Consider the following 12,167-nt stretch of genomic DNA (forward strand, 5'->3'; position numbering starts at 1 on the left):
TACTAGAGAGATCCTTTGTGAACCAAATGTCCTCCCATGGAGGTGGCCTGAGTAGAAATGGGGCCATTATCTGTGTTAGAGAGAGGTAATAACAAACTCTCAACTCTTATCTGAGGGGAGTACAGATCTTGGAGTTACTGATCTTAGCACTCCAGTGCTCAGCCACCTAAAGCTCTTTGCAGTTTCTTTAGTGCATATTTGCTTTCAGCAAGATGGCTCCCTTTGTCTATGGGCTGAAATAGCTCCCTCTTCTCAATGGTTACACCAGTTTGATATTTCATCTAATAGATAGTCTAAGTCTAAAAGCTCATACCAAGGCCCCAAGATTTTGTAATTCTCTTAAGACCTCATCTCTGTGAAGTGAGAAAGAAAGGTGACTTGGGCCCTCCATTTCTGACTTCAGGATAACTGAGTTGGAATCCTTAGTAGTGATACCTTGCCTGAAATGTGAAGTTTGCCTGTCAGGCCCTTTGTCCCACATCCCTGCAAGTCCAGTCTCTCAATCACTCCTTGATAGTTTCATGACAAATACACTGCTTCATTGAGAAATTTTTATTATTAAATATTCTTATCCACCCAAGGGAACTCTAGCCAGAGTTTATTCTTTGCCTCTGTCTTTTTGGCAGGTAGGCAAAGAAAGAGGCAGCATGGTGTAGTGGAAAGTGCCGAAGCCAGAACTGAGATCTGGGTTTGAATTCCAGTACTGACAATTACTAGCTGTATGAACATGAGCAAGTCTTTTAACTTTGCTGACTTTGTTTCCTCATCTATAAAGTGGGAATAATAATGCTTGCACTACCTACCTCAAAGGGTTGTTGTGAGTAAAGTGCTTTGTAAACCTTAAAGTGCTATGAATTATTATTGACATCCCTGGGATGGGCCTATTAGACTACTGGTTAAAGACTTAGGAATAACCTGGGCCTGAGTCTGGGTCCATCAGCTACCTTGAGGAGGATAGTTTAGTCTTACTCTAGTGTTAGTTTGGAAGGATGGGGTTTGTTTAATGCCAAGAGCGATTCATGCTCTCACTCATTCTGGGGAAGAGCAAGTTCCCAGCCGATAAAGGGATCAGTAGCAGCCCCCCACCTATTCCTAACTGAGTAGGTAGGCAGTAACTGTCCCTTCAGCTGGAACCTTTGTCTGCCCTGATGGGACTGCCTGTCTCGGGCCTCGCTTCTTTCTTTGCCTCCCCTCTCTTCAAAGGAACCCCTTCAGGGAACATCTGGATTCCTGGGGAGGGTCACCCCAGCCCCCCTCAACAGGTCAGTGTCTGATCTGGTGGAGATAGCTCGTGGGGCTTGTCTTTCTCCAGCTCCGCCGGTTCCTGGCATTCGTTCTTGGGTTTAGGTGCTGCCCATTGGTGGTCAACTCTGTGGTAGCGCTTGAGGGGTCAGCGGGTGGAGAGTCCTCTGGTACTCTGTAAGGAACAAGCGGAGATAGTGGTTGAGACACTAGTGGAGAAGACAAAGTGAGGGATGGTAGGATAGCTCACCAGGGCCATGCGAGCTCCAAAGGGCTTTGTTGCCCATATCACCCTGGGCTTACTGCCTTTTGGCACCTGGTTGTGGGGGATGGCTCGCTCCTGGCTCAAGGGATGCCCCCCACTGGGGTCTGATGATGGACCCACTCGGTGCGTGGTCTAGGCCCAAGTCCCAGTGACTCCCAGCAAAGCTTGTCTCAAATGTGACACAGCACCGAGAGCTGCAGGAGGAGCCAGACTCAAATTGTGCCTCGCAGAGGCACTTGTGTGCTGCCTCAAAGCCTGGTCTCCACGTTTTCATCAGTGAAACCGAGAGAGTGAAAAAAATACACGAATATGTGGTGATCCATTACACAGGAACTTACCTACACACTCTTCTCTGTGCACAAATGCTGTCCAGCCCTGAAAGTATCTGTCGGGCATGAGCAGCCTTATTATTCGTATTAGCACACCGCGATCCAGGGCGCTTTACCATGGGCTGAGGCTCCAGGCTGCCCATCGTTAGGAGGACCAGGTTTCTATTCGCCAGCACTGCCCCCTGACCGCTCTCTGCCCAGCTTCAGAAACCCACCTCTGTCGGCTGCAGTGCTGCGGTGAGTGGCCCAGCGGCCGCCTTCTCTTCCTGCGCAGCTGCCTCAAGGCTTCGGCCACCTTGGGGTCCCCGGCACACTCCCAGATGATCTGGGCCCGTTCCTCAGCCTGCCTGTCCCCACTGTGCTGAAACAGGCCCCGGATTTGCAGTAGTTCCGCATCCTGGAAGATGTTGGCCGAGGCTTGCTTTCGTCCCCGAGTTCCTGTGGGCGCCTGCCCAGGGGGTGGCTCGCTCACCACAGAGGCCGGAGTGCCCATTGTCGGCTCTCTAAGAGGGAAATGCACAGGGTCTCTGTCAGCTTTGGGGCAAAGACACCTGCCTGCTTAGTAAGTGTCAGAGCTGGACTGGAACCGTGTGATCGGACAGCAAACATTAAGCACCACCTGTGTGCCCAGCACCATGCTGAGCATTGGGAGCTCACAGTCTGATGGGGTGGGCAATAAGAGAACAACTGTGGGCAAATACAGGAACTAGCCAGAAGAGATGGGCCCGATGATTTCTTGGGGCTGGGGGAGAGTTGGGCTGAAGGGAAGCAGTTGGTGGTGAGAGGAGATTGGGAGAAGGTGGAAATGATATAGGGGGGCAGTCTGCTGGAGAGGATACGGGGTGGGATCACTAGTCATGTGAACCATTTGCCTTGGCAAGGAGGGGCATCTCATTTGAGATGGCCAAAGGAGGACACAGCGGTGGAGGTCATCCAGATCAGGGCAGCTTAAGCCTTTTTCACCAGATCTGGATCCCTTTTCACCTGAGTTTTTATGTGACCCCAGGTATATATGTATATTCAATAGGTATACAAATAAAACATTTACTGATAATCACAATTTCCCTCCCCCCATGTTCAGTTAGGAGGCTCCACTTGGGGTCTTGAGCCACAGTTTGGGAAGCTGGGATGCAGGGGGAGATAACATGAAGAGGAAACTTGGCATAGGGTGGGGAGGGCTGGCATTCTATCCACTAGGTGCCCTAGTGAGTTAATTAGGGAGATGTAAAAGGACTGCCCAGGCCCAGTGAGAATCCAGGTGAGGTTATGTTAACAAATATGTAGTGGACCTAAGAAAACATGGTTTTGTGAATTTCTCTATTCAGTATATATGAGGAGATGGCAGAGTGTGGTCCAAGCCTGAGGCGAGTCAGGGCAAGATCTACACAATAAGACAAGAGACTGAAAAGGACAGCACAGAATTGAACTGATTCACGAAGACTTATCAAGATTTGGAAAGGTAGAGAGGGTAATGAAAGCATGGGGAAAGGCCTAGGAAAGAACCAAGAAGCTGTGAGATAGGAGGTCAAGATGTGGGACAAAGACTAGGTCTGGAGTTGTAAACCAGAGACAGAAGGTAGATTATGATAAGATAAGGCACTTTCGGAGTTTATGGAAGTGGTTCATTTGTGAGTGACAAGATCAAGATATGGCCATCTTTATGACTCTTTTAACTCACTCTAATCCAATTCTGTTTTCCTGTTTCTAACCTTAACTCTGTTTTTAATCCTAACATAGATAACAGATTAGAATTATCTGTAGAATAAATCTGCCCTCTTTTTCCTCACATTTACTGTGAGAAAAAGTGTGCTGCAAACTTTAAAAGTGCCTTAGAAATGCGAGTTATTATTATTAAACCATAGTAATCATCAGAGGTCAGAAATAATTTGCAGAGCATTCAGCATTTCAGATCTCAAGGAGCAAAAGTGAAAAGTTGTTAAAATAGATTTCAGGTCAGTTTTACTTTGTTCTTACAAAGATCTTATTCTGGCATGGAAGCAATTCTGAATTCTCAAGGGCTATGCCAACAAGGCACAAGCTCTCCAGAGAGACTATTTGGACCGACCCAGCTATAGTTAAAGCCACCTGTTATCACTAGAAGCTGGCCACCAGATTATGACCTTGGGTTTGCATCTTAAGGTTTGGCCATCAGAATTCTGTACCCATCAATCAGCACACACCTATCGTATACCTAGTAATTATAGCAGGATGCTGGAAAGCAGTAGGCTAGGCACGGGGCAGGCAAAGGTAAAAATGAAACAGTCCCTGCCCCCTTGGGACCTACAAATATGTTTAGTGGGAGGCGGATGTGCAGGAGAGTCAAGTCGTAGAAAGAACACTGCTCTTGCAATCAAGATTCAGTTCAAACACTATTCCTGTGACCATGGCAAGTTATTTAGTTTCTGAATTTGTTTCCTCATGGATGAAATAGAGATAATGGACATCCAGAGTGGAAAGAGCCCCCGACTGGATTCAAGTCCCCATTTTGCCCCTACTCACTATCTCAACTTTCTAAATTTTGAAATGCTTTATCAGTGTGGGACTAGAGGGCCATACAACAGTTTTCATCAGTAGATCATCTTGGACTGGGGTGTGAGGGGGTGGAATATGCAAGCTATACCTATCTCTCTGGTGGAGGTGAGTTTTAATACTCTTCTAAAATCTTGTGTCACTTTCTCTCTCATCTTCTAGTAGTCAGGCTAGGCCCTAGTTCCTCACAAAAGCTTACAAGTGATCATTGAATCTGGGGTCCGTAGAGTTCCGAGAGATGGGGAGGGACATTGTAAGAGTCTCCTTTAGGTTCTTTCTCTTGGGTCAGACGTACTATATCTGGCTAGAAGGATATGACCCTAACAATAAGGCTGTTTGATTGCTAGAGCCTTTTTTGTGTCCCATCTTGAATTTTTTCCATTTTTATAATCCTGGAGTTGTTATTACGTATTTTTGGATTCAAGAGTCCCAAGATCTAATTTTGCCTCAGACATTTAATATTTGGGTGAAATATTACTTCCTTAAGCCATAATTTCCTCATTCTTTTAATCCCAGATTCTTAAACTGGGTTGTGACTCCATGTGGGATCTCCTAACTGAACGTGGAAGTCATAAAATTATAATTTATTAATGTTTGATTTGTATATCTTTTATCTACTATATATCTGGCGTCATGTAATAATTTCTCAAGGGAAAAGGGGTGAAGAGTGGAAAAAGTTTAGGAAACTCTGCTTTTAATGAGAGATGTTATTTAAATGTGAAATGCATTTTCTTACCCTATCCTAAACCCTTCTTCATCTCCATCTTTTTCCTATATGTCAGTTCTTTCTCTCCCATTTCAAGTGTCTAACTACAAGTACACATAAAATTCATTTTGTTGGTCCTCTTGTAAAATCTGGGCATTGCTAGGGGTAACATAAATGAACATCCGGCTTTACTTCTCCCATGTGACTATTCTCTGTGCTGTCTCTGAGAGTTTTGCTTCTCTTCCATGGTGGCTGAGAAACAAAATTGTTATTAAAAAAAGAACCCACATCAGGTGTAGAATCTCTGCTCTTTAGAAATACCATTATTAATAAGAAGCATTGATTCATTGCCTGCTATGTACAGGGTGCTGTATTTTTAATGAGGGATGCTATTTAAATGTGAAGTGAATTTTCTTAACCTATCCTAAATCCTCCTTCTCCACCCTATTGCCTCTCACATGTCAATTCTTCCTCTCCCATTTCAAATGTCCAATTACAAGAACACATAAATTCACTTTGTTCCTCTTGTAAAATCTGGGCATTGCTGGGGTTAAAATAAATGAACATCCGGCTTTACTTCTCCCATGTGACTATTCTCTGTGCTGTCTCTGGGAGCTTTGCTTCTCTCCCCTCCCATGGTGATTGAGAAGCAAAATTGTTACTATTTTTAAAAAATAGAAGCATCAGGTCTAGAATCTCTGCTTTTTAGAAATACCATTATTATCAACAACAAGCACTGATTACCTGCTTTGTACAGGGTGCTGTGTTAGTTTGTTGGAGTTACAGATAAGCTTTAGGGACTGTTGAAGCCTGAGGAAATTTTCAAATCCTAAGGAATAGAGATGGGGAAAAATTCAGGAGTCTCACTGACCATTGACCCATCAAACGTTTTTAATAGCTCACCTTCTTTCAAAGAAGGATAAAAGCAGTAAACTAAATGGGATCTAGCATTCCTGAATACTCACCTGCCAGAAATTATTTGTTCTGAATGAGTGCCTGTTTGCAAACTGAAAACTTCCTGCAGTTAACTTCAGATTCTTTAGCACAGTAGACTGAGGAAGTAGGAGGCCTGGCTTTTATTATTAGCATCATTTTGTCAAGAGTCCTTGGCCAGATCAAGTACTATCAGGATGTTTGAGTTTGTTTAGCTATAAAATGTGGGTATTTAATCTGTCTTTGCACATAGTTACTTACTTGTTATCTCTCCATTTGATTATCTCCCTATTTGATTGTGTTTATGGAGAAAAGATACCTTTTTTGCCTTTCTTTGGCATCCCTAGCACTTAGCACAGGGCTTGGCACATAGTAGGCGCCCAATAAATGCTCATTAACTGACCATCTGTAGCCTTAGTTTGCATCATGAACATTCAGTTTACTTACAAAAAAGTTTATATTCTGTGGGTCTGCGAGTTGCACACTCTATATTGCTCTGAGCAAATAGCAGATAGTTTGAATAGTAAAATATCTTTCACATCTTTTTTTTTTCCTTTCTTTTTCCAATCTCTTTGACCCTCAGAATTGCTTTTGGATATAACATGTTGTGAAACAGATATGCTTTCCCCAAGATGTAAATGGGAAAACAGCAGGAAAGAAGGCAGATGATCATCCATTAGTTAGAAGGCCTTTGATGGGCTCATTCAGCCGATATTTACTGCATTATAAGCAGCATTTACTTTGAATCTGGGGTGTTCACAACATGAACAAACCCTGATGTCAATAAGCTGAATTGGGAAGGTCAGAGTGATGTTGGGGAGAGAGCCCAGGTTTGGCCCTTAATTAGCTGCATGGTCTTGGGTATGTCCTTTAATTTCCCTAGCTCTGACTAAAATGAAATTGGAAATGGATGATTCCTTTAGGGGAGCCTTAGAAGGCCGTGATATTCCTTGGTCCAAATCCTGAGTAGCAAGGATGGGCAGCTTGGAAGTCACTACCTAAGAAGGGCCTGTGTGAACAGGCTCCATTGCCCAGGTTTGGGACACACCCTTCCTAACCATATACTCCCCATCCCCAGGAAAAAGCAGATTATGTTTAGACATCAAAGAGTGCGCCTCAGGTTTCTCCCAAGGTGAAGGCTGGTTTTGGAGTTGGAGTACCTGAATTTGGAGGTTGTGTCTGTGTGACCTCCTTTAAAAAAGGAGGAGGGAGAGAATCCCCTAAGGTCCTGTCCAGCTTAGATCTAAGTGTGATATCCTATCTTGGTCAGTACTAAGGGTGGATGCCCGCACTGTCTCTAGTGGTATTGTGGATTGTGGTGGGAATGGAGGGAGGAGCAGGTTGTTAGGTTCTCTTATCTAGAACTGATAAAATTCTTATTTCCTGGGATGGCTGTAACTCCTCGGAGATTAAGGACCAGCAGCATGGGGTGGGAAAATGCAGACAATCCCAGCAGCCTGGTTTCCCAAATGCTGGGATGAGCTCGCTAGGTCCCTCAGGTTAACTAGCCAGCCAGGCTACAAACCATGACTCAAATAAATGGCTTTGGGGAGACTCCTTTGTTCCTGGGGAAACTAGGACAAAGAACAGGAAGGTCGCACCGGTGGCTCGGTAGGAGAGGGCGATGTGGCTAGGACCGAGGTCTTCCCTGGCCTGATGGGCGCCATTCGTTGCTGCCGCGAGAACGGCCTCCAGCGCTCGGGGTCGGGCCGTGGGCTACAAGTCCCGGGGGGCTCGAGGTTGTTTCCACCAACACTTGGGGCTTGGGCTTTCAGTGGGGAGAAATGAGACACTTCGGAGAAAGGGATCTCCTGGCAGTGCCCTCTCGCTTCTGCCCGGATAAGCCTCCCCGCGAGAGGCTCTGGAGGGAGCCAAGGGAAAGCTCTGAAACCTCTGAGAGCGGTCCGTTTGGGTGAGAGCAGGGAGGAAAGGCCGGAAATCCCAGCACGGGGCCGGAGGGCCCGGCGCCCCCGCGGAGCTGGGAACTAAGGGCTGACGGCGCACCTCCCTGCGGCCCGCGGACTCCTCGGGCTGCATCCCCCCTCCTCCCTCGCGGCGCCGCCGGCTTCTCCCTCGCCGCGGCCAGCCACGCGCTCTGCCCTCAGCAGGGCTGCTCCCGTCTCTGCCCTCAGCAGGGCTGCTCCCGTCTCTGCCCGCAGCGCTTGGCGGGTGCCGGGCAGCGCCTGCGCGCCGGTTCCGAGCCCGAGGACCCAGGGAAGGACAAGGTCGGGGCGGGGGTCCTTCGGACATCGATGAGAGTCCGGCCTCCGCAGCCCGCGGCTAAATGCACGCCCGGGCGGCCCGTGGCGCTTATGCCCGGCTCATACCGCGCACTCGGGAGCGAGGGCCCGAGCCGGAAAGCTGCCGCGGCAGCCCCGCCTTCGGGGGTCTCCGCAGCGTCTGGCCCGGGAAGCCCCCTTCCCTGCGATCCCCCTCCGCGGCACAGCCGCCCCGGGCACCGGCCTCTTACCTCCGCCGGCGGCAACGCGGCCGGAACGGGCAGACAGGACGCGCGGCCGCCGCGACGCCGCGACCCGCTCACTCGCACGGAGCCATCGAAAAGCACAGCGCGGACCCGGGATCTGGCCAGCCCAAGCCCGGGCCTCGGCTGCGGCTCCAGGGTAAACGCTCCGAAACCCAACGCGGAGAGCCCCGGCGACCAATCAGAGCCCCGATGGCGAAGGGGGCGTGTCCCTCCGCCCCCTCCCCTCCCCGCCCCGGCCCCCGCCGCGCCGCCGGCTCCATTGACGTCAATGCATTAAGCAGAGCTCCGTGTGGCCGGCTCGGAGAAGCGGGGCGGAGCCGCATTCCTGTCCCTGGGGCGCGGCGGCCGCCGCCCGGCCCCGCCGCGGGCGCAGGCTTCCTCCGCTCTGGGGCCCCCGCCCCCGCTCTCCGGTCGTGGGGGGGAAGGGGCCCCCGCCCCCGCTCTCCGGCCGTGGGGGGGAGGGGCCCCGCCCCCGCTCTCCGGCCGTGGCGGGGAAGGGGCCCCCGCCCCCGCTCTCCGGCCGTGGGGGGAAGGGGCCCCGCCCCCGCTCTCCGGCCGTGGGGGGAAGGGGCCCCGCCCCCGCTCTCCGGCCGTCGGGGAGGGGGCCGGCAGCCGTAATTAGCCGCTCTCCGTCCCTGGGGGCGGCCGGCCGGAGGCGCCTGCGCGCGCGCGTTTGCCTGCGTGGCGGGGGAGGGAGGGAGGGGGGAAACCCCGGTGGTCGGGAGATTGGCGGACCAGCGGGAAGCTTGGCGAGAGGCTGCCCCGAAGTGACGGGAGCGCACTTGTGCCCAGAGACAAGCGGCCCAGGAGGCCCGGTGCGGCTTCGAGCTACTAAAGCGGCAACTGCTTAAACCCCGCTTCGACTTTGGGGGCGCCCCGCGTGGTTTCGGGGGTGTCACACACAGCCGGTGCTCAGGCTGCGGGCCCATCTCCCAGGTCGGAGCCTGAAGTGGCCTCTGAGGCTCGCCCCACCGCGGGCCCCCCCAGACTTGGGGCCTTCTTGTCTGTCACCTACAGGCAAACAGCCGGGAAACGCTGCCCCCAGCACCAGTGATCCCGGCCCGTGTGTAGGCCCGGACCGCACAGATCTCACTTCCCGGGGGCCCTCCTGCCGTCAGTGGTGCTCTTCCAGAAGGAAGGGCGAGCGCGAGTCCCCGGCTTGGCGACCGTAACCTCGCCCACCCCCAGCAGTCCTGGGCTGCCTCTTTCCTGAGCCTTCCCAGACTAGTTAACCAGTCTGAGCCCGCCCCACCATTTGGGATCAGCTCATTCAGGGCAAGGGTCACAGAGAAAACAATCTTTGCCAAAATGACAAACACTGAAAATGCGCCTTCCCTTTGATCTGCCTGGAGTGCTCTGAGAAAGAAATCAGAAGGAAATCAGCTGCCGAAATCGGGGCCAAAGAGTTCTCAGAGCTCTCGCTCCAGGCAGGCAAGTGTTCATGCCTCTTAGCTAGCAGCGTTCCCATGAGGAGGGTCTGCAAGCTGGAAGGCTACAAAAAGAGGATGTCCGAGTTGTGGGCCAGCCAGAGCTAGCTTCGGAAACGGTGGGAAGGGAAAAAGCATGATTCATGAAGAGATTTAGAACCAGGTTTATCCCTACAAGCAGTCTGTGGGCCACAGTTTCCTCCTTTGTAAAGGGATGGTCTCTCCAGCCTAAAGTCTGTGATCTTAGTATAGACTTGGTGAAATTTGGCCCTTCTTGTCCCAGATTCTCTGGTACTCCTGGTGATGGGTAATTGTTCTTGACTCCCACCTGGGGGCTAGGACTTATTCCAAGTGAATGGGTTTGGAGAACCTGAATAATCCTTTTTGAGTGTCCTTGGTAAACAGGTCATAGCATGTACTTGTTCTCTTGAAGTTCCACATGAAACCCTAGGCAACAGGGTGTTGACTTCTGAGTCAACTGTGCTCTTCCTGTTCAATGAATCATAAGCATTTATTAAGCATCCACCTACATACCGCACCGCTGTGCAAAGCAAGTCAGACAAAAACATACTGAAGGTGGTTAGAGCAGGTCTCTTTCAGGGAAAGGAGGCTGGATGTGCCTCAAGCTGGCCAGAGTGATGAATGAATTGCCAAAGGAACAAGTGACTCCAAAAGAATTCTACCAATTCCTGTGTTTATCTTCATCTGCCTAAGAGGTTCGACCAAAGCTATAAATAGGACTGCAGGCATCTGGCACATATTCAGTGGAGGGTTGGTGAAGAGGGCAGAGGGATGGTCTGAATGTTGAAGGGTATATAGGGTGTTGGATATGGAGTCAGGAAGACAAGGTCAAATCCAGCTTCAGATGCTTACTAGCTTTGTGACCTTTAGCCTCAATTTCCTTATCTATAAAAATGGGGTTAATAATAGTAACTGCATCACAGTTATAATATTTATAAAATTTAGCACAGTGTCTGACACATAGCACCTACTATATAAATGAGAGTTATTATTATTTTAATTATTATCTTTTCTCCCCACCCACAGGCTCTCTGAGACACTCCAAGTGTACACACTTACTACTTATGGAAAAGGGACAGGAAAAATACATTCATTTCCCCTATTTTAGGGTCCAGATCAAATGGGAAACTGAAGCACATTCTTGTTTGTCTGGCTCACTAGCTACAGACAAACAGGATAACCCCTGGGAGCTGCAGGAGCTCAATTAGTGCTGGGTTGTTAGGGTTCTTACAAGATGCTAAGTAAGTGGAATTGAGGAGACAATGGTTAAATCTAGTTTAGCATTGATTTAATCCTATAACAAATAATGGTTTCCTAGTGATGTAATGATTGGTGTATACTCAGTGTGGAACATATAAGGGGGAGCTCTCAAGGCCAGAAAGAACAAGCATACTTGAAGCTCTCAGAGGTTGAGGCAGATTCATTCCATCATCCACTTTTGTTGTGACTGGAGGCTCAAGCACAAACCTTTGGATTTGGAGACAGCTCAGAGAGTTAGAGGCAGAAGCTGGCAGAGGCAAAGGACTAGTGGCAGGAGCTCTTGAAACCAAGGAGAGAGATAGGCATCTAAGAAAGCTACCCAGGCCCAAGGGAAAGAGACAAGACTTGGAAAGAGAAAATGAAGGATTGGGACTTTAACTCCTGGCTGCAATTGGGACGATTACACTGAACTGAAACTAAGGCTGCCTCCAGAATCCTCCCAAGAAACCTGCTCCCAGAGAACATTATATTTTAGAGAAGAATGTTACATTTTGGCACCTGAATGTGGGACCAAGAACCTTCATCTGTGACCCAAAAATTAGGGTGAGTACAACAAGGAAACATTGTTAAAGAGCTAAAGTAGAATTTCAGCTAAAATGGGACAGATGTTTAGAAAACAGCCTTCTTTTCCAATTCAAGGAAAATGTGTAGAGAGCATTGTCAGACTTATGAAAAGCCAAGGTTTGATTATAATTTGGGAACAGATCATTGAACTTTTAAAAACTGTACAATACAGTTTTTGTGTCCTGTACACATCTCCCTGGTTCTCTAAGGAAAAAGAATTGGATCCAAATGAGAGGAAATTAGTAGAGCAACTATGTCAATACTACAATGAAAATGGAACTGACTCAATTTTCAAAGACACACTTAATACATACAATTTAATACAATTGGCTTTAGGAAATTATATAAGTTATAGAATAAGGAAAAAGAAGAAAGAGCAGGAGGGGGAGAATTCAAATAAACTAGA

General features: G+C 49.0%; 1 protein-coding gene across 1 annotated transcript; it reads right to left on the reverse strand.

Annotated features, from left to right (window-relative positions):
- Positions 1-537: 537 nt before the first annotated feature.
- On the reverse strand, positions 538-8,626 carry AVPI1 (arginine vasopressin induced 1). Its single transcript, XM_031956210.1, has 3 exons — positions 8,475-8,626; positions 2,052-2,339; positions 538-1,417 (listed from the first exon to the last, which is right to left on the reverse strand). The coding sequence occupies exons 2-3, from the start codon at positions 2,327-2,329 to the stop codon at positions 1,264-1,266; spliced, it is 432 nt and encodes a 143-aa protein (XP_031812070.1). The 5' UTR covers positions 2,330-2,339; positions 8,475-8,626; the 3' UTR covers positions 538-1,263.
- Between the last annotated feature and the right edge of the window lie 3,541 nt (positions 8,627-12,167).

Source organism: Sarcophilus harrisii, chromosome 2 (assembly GCF_902635505.1).
Source record: "Sarcophilus harrisii chromosome 2, mSarHar1.11, whole genome shotgun sequence".
Classification (NCBI taxonomy): domain Eukaryota; kingdom Metazoa; phylum Chordata; class Mammalia; order Dasyuromorphia; family Dasyuridae; genus Sarcophilus; species Sarcophilus harrisii.